General features: G+C 38.8%; 1 protein-coding gene across 1 annotated transcript; it reads right to left on the bottom strand.

Moving 5' to 3' along the window:
- Positions 1–20,184: 20,184 nt before the first annotated feature.
- Positions 20,185–21,040, bottom strand: LOC309807746 (olfactory receptor 10V1-like; the record flags this gene model as incomplete). Its single annotated transcript, XM_082627626.1, is given in 2 exon segments — positions 20,185–20,317; positions 20,319–21,040. Coding segments are annotated over 2 exon segments (855 nt in total).
- Between the last annotated feature and the right edge of the window lie 1,200 nt (positions 21,041–22,240).

Raw genomic sequence — 22,240 nt, 5'->3', positions numbered from 1 at the left:
GGATATATGCTCAGAAGTGGGATTGCAGGGTCATAGGGTAGCTCTATTTTTAGTTTTTTAAGGAACCTCCATACTGTTTTCCATAGTGGCTGTACCAGTTTACATTCCCACCAACCGTGTAGGAGGGTTCCCTTCTCTCCACACCCTCTCCAGCATTTATTGTTTGTGGATTTTTTGATGATAACCATTTTGACTGGTGTGGGATGATATCTCATTGTAGTTTTGATTTGCATTTCTCTAATAATTAGTGATGTTGAACATCTTTTCATGTACCTCTTGGCCATCTGCATGTCTTCTTTGGTTAAATGTCTGTTTAGGTCTTCTGCCCATTTTTTGATTGGGTTGTTTGTTTTGATGATATTAAGCCTCATGAGCTGTTTGTAAATTTTGGAGACTAATCCCTTGTCAGTCACATCATTTGCAAATATTTTCTCCCAATCTGTGAGCTCTCTTTTCATTTTGTTTTTTATGCTTCCCTTTGCTGTGCAAAAGCTTTTAAGTTTAATTAGGTTCCATTTATTCATTTTTGTTTTTATTTCCATTACTCTGGGAGATGGATCAGAAAAGATATTGCTGCGATTTATGTCAGAGAGTGTTCTCCCTATGTTTTCCTCTAGGAGTTTTATACTCTCTGGTCTCGCATTTAGGTCTTTAATCCATTTTGAGCTTGTTTTTGTGTATGGTGTTAAAGAGTGATCTAATTTCATTTTTTCACATGTGGCTGTCTAGTTTTCCCAGCACCATTTGTTGAAGATACTGTCTTTCCACCATTGTGTAGTCTTGCCTTCTTTGTCGTAGATTAAATGACCATAGGTGTGTGGGTTTATTTCTGGGCTTTCTATCCTATTCCATCGATCTATATATTTTTTTGTGTGCTTTCTATCCTGTTCCATTGATCAATATTTTTGTTTTTGTGCCAGTACCATACTGTTTTGATGACTATAGCTTTGTAGTATAGTCTAAAGTCAGGGGCCTGATTCCTCCAGCTCCATTTTTCTTTCTCAAGATTGCTTTGGCTCAGAAACTATTTCTTATTCAGCATTTCATTCTCTCTGCAACACCTACTTCAGCACTCAATAGTAATTGTTCAAACATTTCTGAGTTCTTCTTTTAATTACAAACCAATGTATAGAAAAGAAATGGGAAAATAACTCTACCTACTGGTTCATAGGCAATGTCTTCATGTGCTATACCTTATAGGTCCAGGTCCTCTTCAAGTACCTCTTAGTATATATCCTTACCTTGATTTCTTGTGGTTGCTGTAGAATCTTCAGAACAGGGTTGGATGGCAGCATCCCATTCAAAATACATCTTTGCCCATTTTACTGGCAATAGCTGGTGCTAATGGAATGAGGATGGGAAAGATCAGGAGTAAGGAAGGAAATCCTATGAAAGCTTAATCAGCTCCTGCTGCCTAACTCTCTGTCCAATACCTTGGCATTCCCTATACCTAAGGCTTAGTGGTACTATGTTTCTGACATTAGTCAGACTCCCATATTTGCTCACACCTAAGTGAGGGAGAATAGGTTAGCTTCTAGTTTCTGGCCTTTTTCTGGGTTAATTGGGAGAAGCAAAGAGAGATTCAGGTGGTTTCATGAGCCTGTTGTACTGGAGGGACCTTGGCTGTATCTGTTTCTTGGGGCAAAACTCACAAAAGGAAGAGAGGCTTGTTCAGTAAAGTCTGAAAGTTTGTCAGTATTCCATGAACACTAATGAAAGTCTGGAGGTATTCTATTAACAATCATGTAGAAGCCCAATGAAATTACAAGGGTGCTTAAGCATTCAGGCACACTTGCTTCCCTCACCTATTAGCTGACATTGAAGACAGGAAAATTTTGATCAGGGTGATGCCTGCATTATGTTTTTCTTTTGTTTTTTCCCTATTAAGTGAGTTAGGATATTTATAACATAAAACACAAGAGATTTAGGACTTTTTTTTTTTTTTTTTTTTTGCATTATGCGGGTCTCTCACTGCTGTGGCCTCTCCCGTTGCGGAGCACAGGCTCCGGATGCGCAGGCTCAGCGGCCATGGCTCACGGGCCTAGCTGCTCTGCGGCATGTGTGATCTTCCCAGACCGGGGCACGAACCTGTCCCCTGCATCGGCAGGTGTACTCTCAACCACTGCGCCACCAGGGAAGCCTCTAGCATCACATTCTTTATTGTGTTTATCACTCAATTTCAATCATAAATTTTTATATATGAGTACAGTGGTTTACTTTTTCATAATTCTTTAAATTACGCAAGTCAACTAGGATACTGAAAAGGCCACAAAGTTTTCTTAGTAGTATAAATCTTTCCTTGAAAAATAATATTGCTGTATCCAATAGAGAAAAACAATAAACTGATTTGACACTACATTTTAGATAAGAGATTAACTGATTGTGGGATTCACAATTCACAGCTGAAATGAGTTTGCTCTTTTTTTTTTCTCTTACTTTTCTACATTGGCAAAGTTGGCATAAGGTTCAGAGTCTCTGAAAATTTACTGGGCATCAAATATATAAATACATATATATATATATATTTACCTGTGTGTGTGATGTATTTTTTTTGTAATATTGCTGGTTTGTTTGTTTCGAAAGAACTTATTTTGTCCTTTCAATTGCTTCCAAGAGCATTATGTATAATGAATTTTAGTGCCTGCCTCATATTGCCTAAAAGATTAACATACATAAAATATTATATCAAATTATAACTTGGAAAAGTAAATTTAAAAGTAGATATTTTCTAAGGTATATCTTTGGCTTGCATTCTGGAAACTGTATTCTTATTTATATCATCAGCAATTTTCTAAAGAGCATTGTATATTGCCTTTACTGTGTTTTTAGAAACATGGCAGCAAACTCACATTTTCTATTATGTGTTTGACAATAGCTCTGAATTTATATTTGGTAAATGTGTCTTCAGTAGTTTCCAGGATTTTGTTGGAATTGAAAAATAGTTGTTATAGCTCTTGGTGGATATAAAAATTCAGTGGTATCAAAGAGAGTTTGCTATGTTGCCTACTTGTAGAGGATCTTCTATTTCAATCTATTATATATTCCATTCAAATTTGTACAGTTGTCATATATTGCATCCACTCAAATTATTTTTATCTGGAGTAAGCTCTTTTTGGCAGACAAAAAAGAAAAAAACTCAATGCATCCAGTACAATGTCTATTATATGTTAAGTCCCCAGTAAGTAGTACCTTTTATTATCCGATTATAAAATCACTCCATATTCTGACTCATGTATTAAATATTAATTGTTTACGTTATTTTTCTGCTTTGTGGCTCACTGTTATCCTATTGTTTAAAAACAAAATCCCTACTTGCCATTCAAGACACTTTATAAATTCTTTTCTTGTGTCTTAAATTCCATTAGATTTCCCAGTAGAATTCCAATTTTGCTCTGCATGCTAATCAAGCTATTTCCTACGTTGGTCCTATTCTTTCCCACTTCCATGCCTTTGTTCATCTCATTCCACCCCAGTAGAACATACCCCATGGTCACTTCCTGACAAACTCCAACCTATCCTAACATTAAAAAAATGTTTTAACATCTTTATTGGAGTATAATTGCTTTACACTTGTGTGTTAGTTTCTGATTTATAACAAAGTGAATCAGTTATACATATACGTATGTTCCCATATCTCTTCCCTCTTGCGTCTCCCTCCCTCCCACCCTCCCTATCCCACCCCTCTAGGTGGTCACAAAGCACCGAGCTGATCTCCCTGTGCTATGCGGCTGCTTCCCACTAGCTATCTATTTTATGTTTGGTAGTGTATATATGTCCATGCCACTCTCTCACTCTGTCACAGCTTACCCTTCCCCCTCCCCATATCCTCAAGTCTAGTAGGTCTGTGTCTTTATTCCCGTCTTACCCCTAGGTTCTTCATGACATTTTTTCTTAGATTCCATATATATGTGTTAGCATACAGTATTTGTCGTTCTCTTTCTGACTTACTTCACTCTGTATGACAGACTCTAGGTCCATCCACCTCACTACAAATAACTCTATTTCATTTCTTTTTATGGCTGAGTAATATTCCATTGTATATATGTACCACATCTTCTTTATCCATTCATTCGATGATGGACACTTAGGTTGCTTCCATCTCCTGGCTATTGTAAATAGAGCTGAAGTGAACATTTTGGTACATGACTCTTTTTCTCAGGGTATATGCCCAGTAGTGGGATTGCTGGGTCATATGGTAGTTCTATGTTTAGTTTTTTAAGGAACCTCCATACTGTTCTCCATAATGGCTGTACCAATTCACATTCCCACCAGCAGTGCAAAAGTGTTCCATTTTCTCCACACCCTCTCCAGCATTTATTGTTTCTAGATTTTTTTTTTTTTTTTTTTTTTTTTTTTTTGCGGTACATGGGCCTCTCACTGTTGTGGCCTCTCCCGTTGCGGAGCACAGGCTCCGGATGCGCAGGCTCAGCGGCCATGGCTCACGGGCCCAGCCGCTCCGCGGCATATGGGATCCTCCCAGACCGGGGCACGAACCCGTATCCCCTGCATCGGCAGGCGGACTCTCAACCACTGCGCCACCAGGGAGGCCCTGTTTCTAGATTTTTTGATGATGGCCATTCTGACTGGTGTGAGATGATATCTCATTGTAGTTTTGATTTGCATTTCTCTAATGATTAATGATGTTGAGCATTCTTTCATGTGTTTGTTGGCAATCTGTATATCTTCTTTGGAGAAATGTCTGTTTAGGTCTTCTGCCCATTTTTGGATTGGGTTGTTTGTTTTTTTGTTATTGAGCTGCATGAGCTGCTTGTGAATTTTGGAGATTAATCCTTTGTCAATTGCTTCATTTGCAAATATTTTCTCCCATTCTGAGGGTTGTCTTTTGGTCTTGTTTATGGTTTCCTTTGCTGTGCAAAAGCTTTGAAGTTTCATTAGGTCCCATTTGTTTATTTTTGTTTTTATTTCCATTTCTCTAGGAGGTGGGTCCAAAAGGATCTTGCTGTGATTTATGTCATAGAGTGTTCTGCCTATGTTTTCCTCTAAGAGTTTGATAGTTTCTGGCCTTACATTTAGGTCTTTAATCCATTTTGAGCTTATTTTTGTGTATGGTGTTAGGAAGTGTTCTAATCTCATACTTTTACATGTAGCTGTCCAGTTTCCCCAGCACCACTTATTGAAGAGGCTGTCCTTTCTCCACTGTGCATTCCTGCCTCCTTTATCAAAGATAAGGTGACCATATGTGTGTGGGTTTATCTCTGGGCTTTCTATCCTGTTCCATTTTCTCCATAAAGTCGTTCCTAGCAGCATAATCAGGAACAGCCTTTCTTTAAACTTATATAAACCTTTCTTATGGCATTCTGTCTCATATTATAGGTAATATTATGTACTTAAAAATTATTAGACTACATGTCTGATTAAAGTGAAACACAATGGTGAGCTTTTTTAAAAAAATTCTACACATATAGTTAAAGGATATTTGTTGACTTAATTTAAATCAATCTTCGTGGGCATATAAATAATGAGACATCAAAGAAGGTCTAATGATATGGGAAGAACTGCTTTAGACTGGAAAGCCTTGATCATTCATGAAACTCACTGTAGATTTTTGTTCAACAAATATTTGTTTTGAGTATCTTCTTTGTGCTAGATGATATATGAGTGTTTAAGTATGCAATTGACCTGAGAAGTGGAGATAATAAACAGGAATCTAGAGGAACTGTCCCCCAACGGAGCAGTACTTTGAAACAGAAAAAACTGGGGACTGCTCTTAGTGAGAGGAGAGATTTTAAAAGAAGTAAACTTCATGGGAAAATGGCATCAGTTAATGAGAACATAAGAAACAACAGAAAACCTAGGCAGTTTAGGTGTAGATGCTGTAGAAGAGCCAAAGATGAACATGTCAAATTACTGTAAAAATTAGAACAACTTAAAAAAGAGAAACCAGTTAGTACATATGTATCAGGCAAATTGAACAAATCAAGGTTCTGAACTGGATTTTCTCGACCTCAGAACCATTGAAGCTTTCAATAGAGAGAAAAGTCAATATAAGCTCAATAGAGAGTTGCCAAAATCCATAAAGAATGCAAACTATCTTTTTCTCCAGAAGACCAGGAACCAGAGACCAGAGCTGCTGCAGAACTTATGTGGAGTAAGACTGAGACCACAGTTGATGTCATTGGGGTTCATCTTGAAACCAAGATAAGAAGCAGATTTGCAGTGGCCGGGTGGTGGGGGACAAAGGTTATCTCCAGATTCAGGAGTTCTGCCAATCCTGATATATCTTATGATAGAAAAGAAACTTTGTGCAATGTCTACTTTTCAATTTCAAATGGAGATCAAAAAAGCAACTGAATTTGGATACCCCACAAGTTGTACCTACCAAGTCCATCTGTGGTTTGACTTTATTTACCCTAAAATAAGAAATCTAAGTTTTATAAAACCATTACACTTTGAATTTTAGCTTTGAGAAGAGGAAACTTGAAGATATAGGGATTTGGTGGGGGAGAAGTAAGCTTTATTTTGTGAGACCCCAGGATGTAAAACAAAAACTAAAAATAAGAAATTATGGAGAGATAGCTTTTAGTTCAATAAAAAAGGAATATCTAGATTGGCTCTGGTTCTGGGCAAAATAAAGTAAGCATCATCTACCCTGTCCCTTCCACTGAATGCCACTATAAAACTTGGACAAAAAGCAAGGAGCAGCCATTTGGGGACTCTGAAAAGCAAATAGTTGCAGGCAGTTTGGGGAAGAAGACCAGAATTAAGTTCTACTCAACTGGTGGCTGGTTTACCGCATTTTGTTCCCTCTCCAGTATTCCTTGGCCTGGACTCAAGGCAGCCTGAAACCCAGAAGTGGGTTTTGACAAGGATAGACAGGGCTCCAAGAGAAACCATCTGGTGCAGACTTTAAGAGTGAGAAGGGACCTGCTGGTGGTGACAATGGCAGCAGTGGGAACCAAAGGCACCTAAAACTCCTAGGGAGGGTACTTTCTTCTCAAATCAAAGGACCTGTTGTCCTAGAAGGTAGGTGAACCCCTGTCGATTTCTTCTCTCCCGTCTTCCTGCTGCTTGGACTCAGACTTGGGTGCTGTCAAGGGAAACTCCCTTCAGCGTAGGGTAAATAAAGCCTCAGCTTTCTGACCCAGATAGGAGAACCTTAGGGAACTGGAAAGCACCAGGGAGATTTTGGAGAGGGAGGAACTTAGGAAAATGACCTGATAAGGTTGTTTATGAACTCCTGGGCTCACCCCCGAGCCACATAGTAGTGGAAATGATTCCAAACAGCATACTAAAGACTTTGAGAACTGAACTAACAGATGAATCGCTTTTCAGGTGCCAGATTGGCCAGTGGGTGGAACACATGTGGAGCGTATCTGAATATCACATTTTCGTTTTGAAATATCACTTATTGCTGCAAATGGAACTGATGTTGAAATCACAATGTAAAGGGGTAGTGGTGGTAAGAGAATTTCCCATGCTTTGACTCTAATAACCAGAGAAATTACTGAGACTTGTGGTGATAGTAACCATGCCAACCCTAGTCTCCCAGAAGAGAATGAGGATGGGGAACAGATGGTAAAAATTGGGGGATAGCTGTGAATGTTGATCATGTCCCAGCTGGGCTACTTTCTAGAGCAGTGGATCTTAATTTTTTTTTTTTTTTCGGTAGTCGGGCCTCTCACTGTTGTGGCCTCTCCCGTTGCGGAGCACAGGCTCCGGACGCGCAGGCTCAGCGGCCATGGCTCACGGGCCTAGCTGCTCCGTGGCATGTGGGATCTTCCCGGACCGGGACACGAACCCTCATCCCCTGTATCGGCAGGCGGACTTTCAACCACTGCGCCACCAGGGAAGCCCGAGCAGTGGATCTTAAACTTTATTATGGATCAGAATCATATGCAAGGCTTGTTAAAACTCAGGTTGCTGGACTGCACCTTCTCCAGTTTCTGATTAAGTAGGTCTGAGGTAGGGCCTGAGAATTTGCCTTTGTAACAGGTTTCCAGGTAATGTGGATGCTCCTGGCCTTGGGAACCACACTTTGAGGATCGCTGTTGTAAAGTAGCATTGCAGAGGAACCAACTTGGTTCCAGGTGCATATTATTAATTGGAATAAGTGAGAAGCCAGACAGACTTCTCTGTGATTTAACATTTTTGTCTAGCAATTATGTGTTTGATATTACACACACACACACGCACAGTTTGGTCCCTAACCCTAACATCCAGGAACAGATCCTTCTTCAACTTTGCCTTTTTTCCTTCATTTCCTCCTCCCCCCCCATCTTCACTCTTCATTCTCTTCCTTCTCCTTCTTCTCTAGCAACCATTGCATTAAGTATTGAAAGGATATGTATAATTTCCCTGACCTCCAGGAACAACTCCTGTTTATCTCCTTCCCCTCCCTCTTCCTCTTTCCCTTCTCTCTTCTCCTTCCCCTCTCCCTACTCTACTCCCTCCTTATTTTAGATACAGTAACAAAACATAGTTGGAATTTTCATGAGAACAATTAGAGTTCTCAGCAGAGTGATGACTCAGAGGAGGTCACAGAGTTTCTCTTCAAAGAATTATTCACAAGTTGTTGCAACATTGGACACTGGGTTCCGTTGCCCATAGATACTGTAATACCTTTTGGCCCATTTAGCAGTTAGCCACATACTCCTGAATTTTCCAGGTGGAAAATGGATCTAGGTGGGATTCACTGATTCAGTTCCAGTTTTTGTAAACTGAACATATGACATATATCCATTAAGATCGATCAATCTCTAGAAAATCAAACTAAAGGGCCCTTTTATTTGCAATGAAGCCCACCCACATCAACATGGGATGCTACTACTACACAATCAGGCCTCTGTACTTTTTTTGTTCTTGGAATTTGGGAAGAAAGAGACAGAACTTGAGAAAGATTATAGATGAGCTAGTTTTATCAAGTTCCATGAGAAAGAGGAAAGAATCTTTTTGAATGTCAAGAAAGAAAACAAAATTATATTTACAGGGGCTTCCCTGGTGGCGCAGTGGCTGAGAGTCTGCCTGCCGATGCAGGGGACATGGGTTCATGCCCTGGTCCTGGAGGATCCCACGTGCTGCAGAGCGGCTGGGCCCGTGAGCCATGGCCGCTGAGCCTGCACGTCTGGAGCCTGTGCTCTGCAACGGGAGAGGCCACAACAGTGAGATGCCCGCGTACCGCAAAAAAAAGAAAAAAAATTATATTTACAATCTTTCTGACATTAAGAAACAAAGTATGAGTTTGTTCTAATTCTTTTCATATTTGTCCTTTTTAGAAAAATATCCACAAATAAAACTTTCTCAACCTACCCACATAAACAGCATCATAACAGCATATCTGAGCTTAATGATCAGAAAAAGTGGAGCAGTTTTATGTACGAAAACATGTCCACTATTTGTATTACTAAAAAACTGGAAATACCTAAAATGTTTAGTTTGGGGAGAATGGTTTGACTCTGTGTTAATCAGCTATTGCTGCAAAGATGTTGTATAGTAAACCAATTCTAAAGCTAGTGACTTATTAGCATGAATTTATTTATCTACTTAAAAAAATTGTGCAGGTGATTGTGTGCCAGCTTGGGCAGCTCTGCTTCAGGATGAAGGTTGGATAGACTTGCCTTCAGGCTTCAGATTGTGTTCAGGTCTTCTGCACATGTCTTGTTTTGGGACCAAACTGAAGGGTCATGCTTCCTGGGTCATGGTTTCCTCATTGTGATGCAGGAAGGTAAGGGGATTAATCAAATCAAGCAAGCATGTCTGAACTCTGCTCCATCATGTGTGCTAACATTCCATTGGTCAGAGAGAGTCACGTGACCAAGACCGATGGAGCCTGCCAATTTACTCTGCCTCCTCTAGGGTACAGCCAGGTTATGTGGCAGAGGGAGAGAGTAATGAATTGAGAATGACAATCTAAATCTACCACACACTTTTACAGTCACATGCTTGAGACAGAAAGGGAGCAGGGCACAATCCTTAAAAGGATGACATGGCCATTGAGGACAAAACATAAACTGGTTAGAACCAACTAGGTCCAAGATGGCAGACAAGTCGACTTCCACTAGACCTTGAGCCTCATTATATGCTCATTGTAATACATCAGCATATGCTAAATGACACACCCACAGGTGTCATGCCAGTTCCGAGGCCGACCATAAAAGGCCAAAAAGTGGGTGGTGACTCAGTTCCTGGAAATCTCCACCCCTTCCCCAAAATAGTTGGAATAATCTCCTTCCACTCATTAGCCTATGAAATTACCTAGCCCATAAAAGCTAACTACATCATATTTCGGGGCCTCTCACCTTCTGAAATGGCCCACACTCTGTCTGGGGAGTGTGTTTCTCCCAGGGCCGCTCTCACATTCTGAGATGGACCACATTCTGTCTATGGAATCTATATCTCTCTAAATAAATCTGCTTTCACTTTACTATGGCTCACTCTTGAATTCTTTCCTGTGCAAAGCCAAGAATCCACACTTGGCGGCCATCCCAGGACAAGCCTGAGACCTGGGATATTACCATCCTCTGATGCCCCCACTTTTCCCTGCAACATGGTGAGATGTTTTCTTTAAAAAAACTTTTTATTGTGGGTAATGTCAAAATACCCAAGTGGCAAGAAGAGTTCATGTATCCCTGGGTGCCCATCACTCAGCTTCAGCAGTCATCAACTCCTGGCTTCCCTTCTCTCATCTATATTTCCATTCACTCCCCTAGTTGGGCTATTTTAACTCCTAGATACCACATACTTTAGGATCTTTCTCTAAGAGGTAATTTTTTAAAAAAAGCATTAGCCATAATCCCTTGAACAAATAATTTCTTAAGAACATGATAGAATCTTAGTTATCAAAAACTATGTCTACAATAGGTCTGTAATGACATAGGAAATGAATATAACTTTGAGTGAAAGAGGATAATGTATGACTACAGGTACATTAAAAACATGCTAAACAAGAGATCAAATGGAAATTTAACAAAATGTTAATAAAGTTTTTCTTTAGTAGGAATAAATGTGATTTTTAAGAATTTTTAATTTTTATCCCCTTAAACACTTTCTTTAATAATTATGGATTATATTTATAATGAAAATAATGATGCCAAATTCAGATTTAGACATAAATTTAAATTCCTGGGCAAGGCAGCTTACCTATTTGGATATGTAATCTTCCCTAATATTCCTATTACTAGTTTACTGAAAAGGAAGCATAAAAAACTAGAAAGAGCATATACTTGCCATCAGAAGACCTTGGGCAAATCACTCAAACTCACAGAACCTAGGTGTACTCCCCATCTGCCAAATGAGGATAATATAATAGCAAACTAGGAACATTTTGGGCTTGAGGATCAAGTGCACGTGAAAACATTTTGTAAATGGAAACTTGCCATACAATTGTAAGGTATTATTATTATTTCTGAGACCAATTTCTGAGCTAGAATCTGAAGGTTGATAACCATGATAGCATGTTTTAGACAGCAGGCTGTGGGACATTGTCTTGTCCTTTTGTTTCATGTGGTCAGTTGGAAAGAGTACTGGGCTGATGACCGGGTTGGCTTGGTTTCTAGGTCTGCTGTTGTCATTAACTAGTCTTGTAACATTCTGAGAGTCCTTTCTACTTTTTTTTTTTTGTGTGTAAAAATTAGGAGGTTGGGTTAGATAATCTTAAAGGGTCCTCTATCTATGACAGACAACTGATGGCAAAATGCCAGCATTTGCTGACAGTAATTAGGTTGATTTTTTTACTGTCTGCTGGGTTGATATTCATGCAAATCTGTGCAATTCTGGTGAGAGGAAATGGACCAATTAAAATGTGGAATCCAAGTTTTCATAATATAGATGACAGAGTAGGTCATGGAGTTTCATATTTAGAACCACATAATATACTGAAACATCATTTTGGGAACTTGTATGCTGCCTTCAATGTGAGCTGGACTTAATCAGAACATTTAAGTTGGTATTCTACTCCTGTCTCTTACTAGCTGGGTGACCTTGGGCTAATCCCTTAAGTGTCTTGATGCTCCATTTCTCAATTTGACAAATGTGTATTATAATGTCCGTTTCATAGGGATTCTGTTAAGAGGATAAAAATGATAATATTCTTGGAAGAACCTTGCTTGTGGAAAAGTACTGTACACATGCAAAGTCTCTACTTTGACGATCAGGGGTGAGTCATCTGAAAGTACAGCATTGCCTGTTTTCACTCATTTTAATGATTGAAGCTGGTAAAGGGAGTAACCAAAGGCCATGGGTGTTAAAAAAAAAAAGTAAATAAAAGAAATAATTAGTTTAAAAACCTGGAGAAGAACCAGAAATGGAAGCTGGAGTTTTGAAGGTTGATATTGGAGCAAGAGATTTGTCAGGAGACCAGGGCTTCAGCTCAGTGATTATCCACTCACTGGATTCATTACCCTGAGGCTTATTAAATGGAATTAGAACCTTTAGGGATATATATGTGGGCATGTTATAATAATTCTCTGATGGCACTGTGTCACCTTAAGGCATAATTATCCGACTCAAGAATAAAATTGAATTTGTATTAAATTAACTCTAACAAAGAGAACTCTGATAACAACTGGAAACAAAGATTTAGCACACATCTAAATAAAGTATGCCAGTTCTCAAATATTGGGGCCAATAGTTCAGAGATATTTTCTTGTTTCATGCACTGAAACAACTCATTTATAAGACTGCACAGTTTATATTCTTTTCCCTCTTTCTCATGTCTTACAAAGCCCTAGTATCCTGATTATTTCATTCCTTGTAATCTTGATGCCTTGGGAAAATAAATATACTTTGTCCCCTAATGGTAAAATAAGCAATTCTATTAGTTCCTCACGGCAGTCCAAATGTCAATCTCTCTCTCTGGAGTGTGCTTCTCTAATTATTTTCCTAGAAAACTCCAGCTCATCCTTCCTCAGGTGCTCCAATGCCACATCTTCTGTGAAGGCTTGCTTGGTTACCCCAGACTGTAATTCACTCCCCACCATGCCTCTGACAGTACTTCATGCATGTTTCAGTTTAGCCTTTGTTGCATCAAATCATGGTGGTTTGTTATCATGTTTGTTACCCACTCTGGACTATAAGATTCTTAAAGAGAGGAGCATGTCTTTTTCCACAGTTAGGTCTCAAGATCTCATACTATATCTGATGTTGGATATGGGATGAAATCAGAAGAGAGGGGGAGGAACTCAGTGCCTGAACACTTAGTCTAATTTTTGACCTGCATCTCTTCTCTGAAATGGATGTATGCTCAAAAGACAGAGCCAAGAAGTCTCTTCATTATTATTCATCTCTTTTCTTGCTTCCTACCATTCCCCATTTCTCCATTCCTTCCTTTCTTTTATCTTCCCCCTATTCTTACCTGTAATAAGTAAAAATATTCACAGTGTAAAAATATAAAGCAGTACATGGATTATGACTTAAAGGACAAAATAAATATTCATGATTAGTTGCTGATACAAATCCATAATTGAATAAAGTTAAAGGGGGAGAATAGACAAATCTCCCATACAGTAGAATTCCAAGTAGTAGATACTTCCCTCTCAATTTGGGGGAGAATAACTCCCTATTCCTTAAGTGTGAACTTAAGTGGTGACTTCCTTCCAAAAAATACAATTTGGAAAGGGAGAAAAAAGGGTAAGTTTACTCTAGAGAAGCTGACAAACACTACCTCTGTCAGGTGATCAAAGGCAACGTCAATAGTGAAGTCATGTTTTCAGTATGTACCCTTGATATGATGTGATGAGAATGATGCTTTACCTCCACGTCTTTCTACCCAAAACTCATAACCCCTTGTCTAACTGTCAGACAAATTCAATTTGAAGGACATTCTACAAAATACCTGACCAGAACTTCTCAAAACTGTCAAGGTTATTAAAAACAAGGAAAGTCTAAGAAACTCACAGCCAAGAAGAACCTAAAGAGACATGACAGCTGAATGTTATGTGGTATCCTAGATAGGATCCTTGAACGGAAAAAAGGATATTAGGTTAAAAATAAAGTAATCTGAATAAAGTAAGAACTTTAGTTCATAAGAATGTGTCAATATTGGTTAATTAGTTATGACAAATGTACTTTAGTCATGTTAACAATAGGGGAAACTGAGTACAGTGTGTACATACTCATTCTTATCTAAAATAGATATTCCTCAGTCATTTATTTCCTATTGTGTTACCATGTTGATTGCCTTTATGGTAATTATCACAGTCTATAATTATCTTTTCTGTTGTTTTAACACCAGAATTTAATTTATTAGCAAATTGACACAAAAATGTACAGTAGGCAAAGACTGTTTTCATTGCATCTTTCATTTCCTTACTTCTCTATATACCAGGGGATCCTTGTTAAAATTTAGAGCCACTGCTTCCTCCCAGAGCTCACAATGAAGCATCACATATAGGCCTGTTTCTTAATAACATCTTTTCTTTTTCTTTGTTTTTTTGAGCAGAGAAAGGTTTATTGAAGGGCCAAGCAAGGAGAACAGGTGGCTTGTGCTCAAAAACCCGACTCCTTTTAATAGCATCTTATGTAATCCTTCACCTTAATTAAACTGAGCAACCCTTTACAGAGATTCCATCTTGAAATGTAATTACCTACTTGTTTACTCTATGTCTCTCCCATTAGACTGTAAACTCCATAGAGCAAAGATCTTCTCTGTTCATTCACTGCTGCATTCCCAGTATGTTCCAGGTTGCAACACATAGTAGATACTCAGTAAATACCCATTGAATAAATGAAGGAAGGAATTATTGATTGTTGTAACCAAGACTCAGAGGATCATTGCAACTGGAGCAGAACTAACTCATTACATTACATTATAAATAGAATATGCTTTATGCTTTCTCTAAAGAGAGGTAGTAGAGAAAGTGCCTTTGACCTGGGCTCTATTTCGTCTTCCCTCCCTCTCTCTCTCCCACCTTTCTTTCTCTCTTTCTTTTCTTCCTCCCTCTCCCCTTTCCTTCATTACTTCCTTCCTTCCTTCCCTAGTTCCATTCCTTCAATAATAAAAACAATAATATCCCCAAGCATCCCGTGAAGTGTGAATAACATGATATTGCCTGGAGTTTCATCTTGGAAGATGTGTAAATAGGTTGGTAATGTACATTGTTAGGAAGTTACTTCTAGGAGACTCAGCCTTTCTCTATCGAAAGGTTGTCACTGAACCACAAGCACCTAGCTACTAAGGATAAAGAAAGTCTCTTTCTGTGCACAGCTGGGGGCTTTCCCCATCCTGGGATCACTGAAAGCAAGGATGACAAAGAGGCTGGGAATCTTGAAAGACAGTCACAAAAGAAGAGTTGGATGTTAGACCCTGAGCATAGTGCATCTTCCTACATGTTTAATAAAGAGCAGTGCTGGATAACTAAGAAAGACAGTATTTTATATAGTTTGTGTTTGTCTTTGGAGTATTTCTGTGCTTTGACTGGTGTGTTCAGTTTCTTCCGTTAGGTTATTTAACCTGTACTTCTCCAGACGATTTTTTTTTTGAGTGTCACCCATTCATTGTGGCAAATTTATGAGATATTTGAAGATATATTAGGCAGGGTCTCTGGAATCAATGAGGTCAGCATCTGACTTGGGAGATAAAACACATGGGCCAGGATTGTTTCCCTAATAATGAAGTCCAATGTGAGACTGTCCCTTGAAAGTGATGTTATCATAGTTGAGAACAGAGGGACAATAAGAGTCAGGTAAGGCTTTATGGTGGAGGTGAGCTGACCCTGAAAGAATGACTGTGAATTAATGATTAATGGCTTAATTTGATGTTTTTGAAATCTCTAGACACCAAGCTAACAGAAATAGTTACTTTCTCCAAAGAGGTCAGAGTGTACATGAGCACTACAACGTTACAGATGCTGTGTTGGAGTTATACTCAAGGTACAGAGGGAGCATGGGGGAGAGTGTGGTCACTTGTTCTGGCATGGGAAGCGTGATCAGGAAAGCCTTTTTAGATGACATGTTGCTGGGCTAAATAGCTCAATAAAAAGTACATATCTTTACAAGATATCTAATAGGAAAGTGTGGAGGTATATTGTTTAGGTTTTAACAATCCTCTGTATTTTAAACAGAAAAGATTGGATGTAATGAGATGTGTGCTTACCAAATCATTGAAAGGGATGGAGAAGGAGGCTCTAGGCTGGGACTCTAGGAAAGACTTTATAGCACAGAACTGGACACCCAGAGGAAACATGACATTTATCTGAAAGAGTCTGGGTAATCAACGAGTCCCCATTGATGGAATTTTTGGCTCCAGAGCCACACACCTCATCTGCTAGACTCCCAGCAGCAAAAATGGAAGCCTCATGCTCAGGGCACTTCTTTCTCCAGGTTACTCGGTTTTAATTCATGTCTTGAGGGATTGCATCTGAGTGGTGGAAATTAAATAACATCCTAAGTTGTTAGGGAGTCTAGGAAGTCTAAATCCTTTTAGGTTCTGAAGTTTGTGAACACTCACCAGATGGTGGTTGGAACAGATTATGTACAGGCCAAGTTGCTTCCACAAGTTGTACATCAACTGCAAAAGTCAAAGACCATCTAGTACCATACCCCTGGGTAGGTGGGCTGTCTAATTGGACTGGCAAAATACAGATCAGAAAATTGTCCCATACAAGTCAAACACATGGAGAATATTCAAGTTTGTAATTTATAATTAACACACACACACATGCACACACACAGCCTAGCTGGTTATCTGCTGTCCACATTCCTATCATGCACATTTCTTTTATTTCTAATTTTCTTTATTTTTTATAGAGATATAATCGACATATTATATTAGTTTCAGGTATAAGACATAATGATTCAATATTTGTATATATTGCAAAATGATCATCACAACAAGTCTAGTTAATATCTGTCACCACACATAGTTACAAATTTATTTTTCTCATGATGAGAACTTTTAAATTCTACTCTCTTAGTAACTTGTAAATGTACAATTCAGTATTATTAACTATACTCACCATGCTGTACATTACATCCCTAGGACTTATTTATTTTTGTAACTGGAATTTTGTAGCTTTTGACCCCTCCCTTCACCCATTTTGCCTCCTCTCCCCCTGCCCCACCCACCTCTGACAACCACCCATGTGTTCTCTGTATCTATGAGTTTGCTTTTTTGTTTTTAAAAATATAGAACACTTCACAAATTTGTGTGGGATCCTTGCACAAGGACCATGCTAATCTTCTCAGTATCATTCCAGTTTTAGTATATGTGCTGCAAAAGGAGCGCTCATTTCTCTTTTTTCCTTTAATTAAAAAAATTGAGATATAGTTGATTTACAATATTATTTAAGGTTCAGGTGTACAACATTGTGAGTCACAATTTTTATAGATTATACTCTAGTTATTATAAGATATTGGCTATATTCCCTGTGCTGTACAATATATCCTTGTAGCTTATTTAATTTATACATAGTAGTCTGTACCTCCTAATCCCCTCTCCTACCGTGCCCCTCCTTCTTCTCTCTCCCCACTGGTAACCACTAGTTTGTTCTCTATATCTGTGAGTCTGTTTCTTTTTTGATATATTCACTAGTTTGTTTTATTTTTTATATTCCATGTGTAAGTGATAACATATAATATTTGTCTTTCTCTTTCTGACTTATTTTACTCGTGGGTTTCCAAACAATAAAATAGCTCTCTCAATGCCAGTCTCTAGTAAAATTCTGGACGTGCATGATTGGGCAGATAACTTGTAAGCATTTGAAAAATCCGGTGATGACTAAGAGCCCATAGGAAGTTACTGAAGACAAATGCACCTCACTTTAAAAATAAGGCTTCTAAATGGTTAAGTTTATATAAGTGCTACAGTGTATTTTGATTGTATGAAAGGATTTGATATGCTTCCTATGATGTCCTTCTTGGAGAGATGGTTTATTATAGATTGGATGGCGAATTGGTTATTTTTTGCTGCAAAAGAAACCACTCCAAACTTAAAGGCTTAAAATATCAATCCTTTTATTTGCCCAGGTTTCTGTGGGTCAGCATTTTGACCTAGCTCAACTGGGCAGTTCTTCTGCTGGTCTTACTGGGGTCACTAATGTGGCTGCAGTCATCTGGTGGATTGACTGGAATTGGTCTAGGGAGCCTCAACTTGGCATCCAATTTGTGTTCTACAAGGTGTCATTCTAGGCCTGGTTTCTTCACATGTCAGTCTCAGGGCAGCAAGAGAGGACAGGCTCCAAAGGGTAAGGGTAAAGCCTCTGCCTGCAACAAAGCAAGTCACATATCCATGGGTGACAGGGGTCACCTAAAAACATGTGTACAGGATGATGGGGTCTACAGGGGGTGGGGATCATAATTGTGCCAGTGTACCGCAGATGGTGTTAACTGAGCAGGTTTCTATCTAGTTGGACAACAGTTCTCAAAGAGGAGGACTACCATAGATGCTGCATTCATCCTGTCCTATTTTAGATATTTGTTAATGATTTAGACAAAGGAAATGAAATATGATTGCAATTTTGACCATGACACAAAATTATGATGAATAAAATAAATCCTGAAGATGACTTGTCAGTTTAGTCACTTGGCCAAAACTAATAAAAACACAATATATCAGTATTAAATGAAAAGTCCTCCATGTATATTAGTAAAATAAATTATAATAAAGCAGCATTGAAAGCCATATGAAAACTATATTTGATACCATATTTATGAGACTAAAATGATCAAGATGAATTAATAGAAATATAGTTCACAGGTAAAAGTAGCAGTTCCCCAGAACAAAATATTCCCAGTGTATTCTGTTTATCTCTGAAAATTCGTAGAAGAATATGGAGCTAGGGAAAATCTAGAAGGTGACTTGTATGATGAGAGGGTTCAAATATAATCTCCTGGAAAATGGTACAGATGAACCGGTTTGCAGGGCAGAAATAGAGACACAGATGCAGAGAACAAATATATGGACACCAAGGGAGGGAAGTGGCGGGAGGGGTCGGGGTGGTGGGATGAATTGGGAGATTGGGACTGACATGTATACACTAATATGTATAAAATAAATAACTAATAAGAAACTGCTGTATAAAAAAATAAATTAAATAAAATTCAAAAATTCAAAAAAAAATATGTAATCTCCTGCAGGAAAAGTTGATGGAGAACTTGCTCTAGAGAAAAGAGGACTGAAGACTTATAGAAGATGCACAATCGGTCCTAATACATGTGAAGAGCTGTTATGTAGAAGGGAGCTCTTAGAGGGGAAAATAGGATCAGTGGGAGGAAGTTGTTTGTAGATAGACTTTAGCTCAAGATAAGGTACAGTACTTTAATAACTGGAGTTGTCCAGTGAGGAATGGAGTGTCTTACAAGTTAATGATCTCTCTCCTTGGAAGCTCAAGCAGAGTCTGGAACACTCTCTGAGACAGAAGAGATCCTCAAGGAATCCAAATTCAATGGTGCCCACTTTCTTCCTCTCCTATATTTTCACTTATTAAATTAAATAACATTTCCTCCATTATTACTATGCTTTTTATTACTGGGGTGCTCTTTAAACATTATGAACAGAATCATGAGTTTTCATTTTGGTTAACAAAACAGGAAATGTAAAAAAAATTCCTCCTTCCTTTGGCTAACTGCAAAGCCTCTTTTTTTCTCCCCCCCATTCAGGGTCTGCTGGGCCAATATTTAGAACATAATGTTATGACCTTGGAAGGAACACATCTCTGCCACTTCATAAATAAGGAAACTGAAGTCTAGAGAGATGGAGAAACTTGCACAAGGTAACGTATATTCTTACTGGCAGAGAGAGCTTAGAACAAGGGGAGTGTCATTGTGTGAAGACAGCTTAGTCTTTAGATTTCCAAATACTTGTGTTCTCATCCTGGATATGTCTTTTGTTAGCTACTTTAGTTTTCTTTTCTAAAAATGAAGACAATGATACTTATTATAGGCTGAGTGAGATAACCCACATAAAGTACCTAGTATGCAGTAGAGGTCCAATAAATAAATGCTGAAGCTCCTCCATCCATGTCCAGGACATCATGTTGCCCTATGTGATAAAGCTTTATTTCAATTACTAGTATTCATTTCCTCCAGTGCATTCATTATTCTTCTAGAATACTATGTCTCAGTTTGTTGAGGACAGTCCTGGCTCATGTATATCATCCCAGCATAATTATTAATCGCATCCCATTTCATTCTCAGAAGTGTCCTGATTTAAATAAGTCGCAGAACCATCCTACCTAGAACTTGCTTAGTGCCCTCCTTAGGGCACCTTTCAATTCCTTGTTTAAATGGGTTTTAAATGGGAGTGATAAAAGTGTAGACCACAGACACCACCCGCTCCATCTCAGGAGAGTAGCTGGAACTGGGGGACAAGTATATAAAGCTGGTGCAGCCATACTGCAGGAGGACCACTAAGATGTGAGAGGAAGGTGAGGAAGGCTCGGTGGTGCCCTTCTGCTGACTGGATCTGTAAAATGGCTTCCACGATGAAGACGTAGGAGATGGAGATTACTGAGAGGGGGATGCTTAGGACGATGAAGCTGATGACATACAGAGCAGTTTGGTGAACGTGCATGTCTGCACAAGCCAGGCGCATGATGGCCGGCATGTCACAGTAGAAGTGGTAGATTTTGCTGTTGTTGCAGAATGGGAGATGGAAGATTAAAATAGTCAGTGGTAGCGACAGCAGGAACCCCAGTACCAGGGATCCTACCGTCAACTCCACACACAAGGGCCAGCTCATGATGAGGGTGTATCGTAGAGGGTAGCAGATTGCTATAAACTGGTCATAAGCCATGACTGCAAGCAGGACACAATCAACCCCACCCAAGAAGACAAAGAAAAACATTTGGGTGCCACATCCAGTGATAGCAACAGGAGTTTTGCCCATTGAAAGAAGGTTTGCCAAGGCCAGTGGGGCGATGGAAGATGTATAGAAGATTTCCAGAACTGCCAAGTTAGCCAGGAAAAAGTACATGGGGGTGTGGAGAGAGTGGTTGATCTGGACAATAACTGCAATGATGGCATTTCCACTGAGGCTGGTCAGGTACATCACCAGGAAGGCCACAGAAATCACCACCTGTACCTTTGGGTCAGCTGAGAATGGACGAAAGAAGAATTGTATCTTTGCAGTTTTATTTATTTCTTCCATGGGTACGGCATTGGACCTACGAAAAGGGAAGGTGACACAGTCTCTAGGTACCTCTCATTTAATACGATGCTTTCCCAACGTTTCCATTCATGGAAGTACTTTGGCAATTATGTGCACACTTTCATTTTAAAGCAGATCATGGAACATTATAATTTGTACATTTGCCACCTTTACCCTCAAGTACTGAAGACTGAGAGATCCTCAGTGGTGGGGATTTTGATGATCTTTGCTTTAATTCCAGTGCCTAGCATAGTACCTAATAGAGAAAGTTTTCCAAGAAGTATTTGCTGAATGAATTAATGAATAAAGTCAATGTAAAGTTCAAAGTTACAAAATAGATAAAGTAGGTCTAATTCAGACAGACTCGGACACAAACCTTGGCTCAGCCACTGACTATATGTGTGCCCTTGGGTACATTAATTACATTTTCTAAGCCTTGGTTACCTTATCTGTAAAGTGGCAATGATAGTACTGTTCCCCTCTCACAGAGAAGTTGTGGAGATTCAATGAGATAATGCATATGCAGTATTCATTATGTTACATAACACTTTATTAGCTTTAAAAGGATTATTGTGGGGTTTATGGAGAAAACACTGTAAAATTCATATGGTTCAGAGAATGTTAAGAGCTACTAATTATTCAACCTTCCTTCCAATACAGATACTTATGCTCAATATTTTATTTTTCAGCTTTGTTGAGTTATAATTGACAAATAAAATTTGTATGTATTTAAGTTGTACAATGTGACATTTTGTTATACATTGTGAAATGATTACCACGATCAAGCTAATTAGTATAACTTTCATCTCATATAGTTGTTTCTTTGTGTGTGTTGAGAACACAATATCTACTCGCTTAGAAAATTTCAAGTATACAATGCATTATTGTTAAATTTAGTCACCATGTTGTACATTAGGTCTCTGGAATTTATTCGTCTTATAACTGAAAGCTTATACCCTTTGGCCAGCATCTCCCTATTCCCCCTGCTCCCTGACCCTTGGGTAGCCACACTTCTCTCTGTTTCTATGAGTTCAACTTTTTTTTAGATTCCACATATAAGTGATATCACCACTTGTTTTTCTGTCTAGCTTATTCCACTTAGCATAATCTCCTCCAGCTTCATGCTTGCTGTCACAGATGGCAGGATTTCATTCTTTATTAGGCTGACTAATGTATATATGTTCCATTGGTCAATGTGTC

This window comes from Mesoplodon mirus (assembly GCF_964341445.2).
Source record: "Mesoplodon mirus genome assembly, chromosome: 7".
Lineage (NCBI taxonomy): Eukaryota > Metazoa > Chordata > Mammalia > Artiodactyla > Ziphiidae > Mesoplodon > Mesoplodon mirus.
This window is presented reverse-complemented; position numbering and strand designations above follow the sequence as displayed.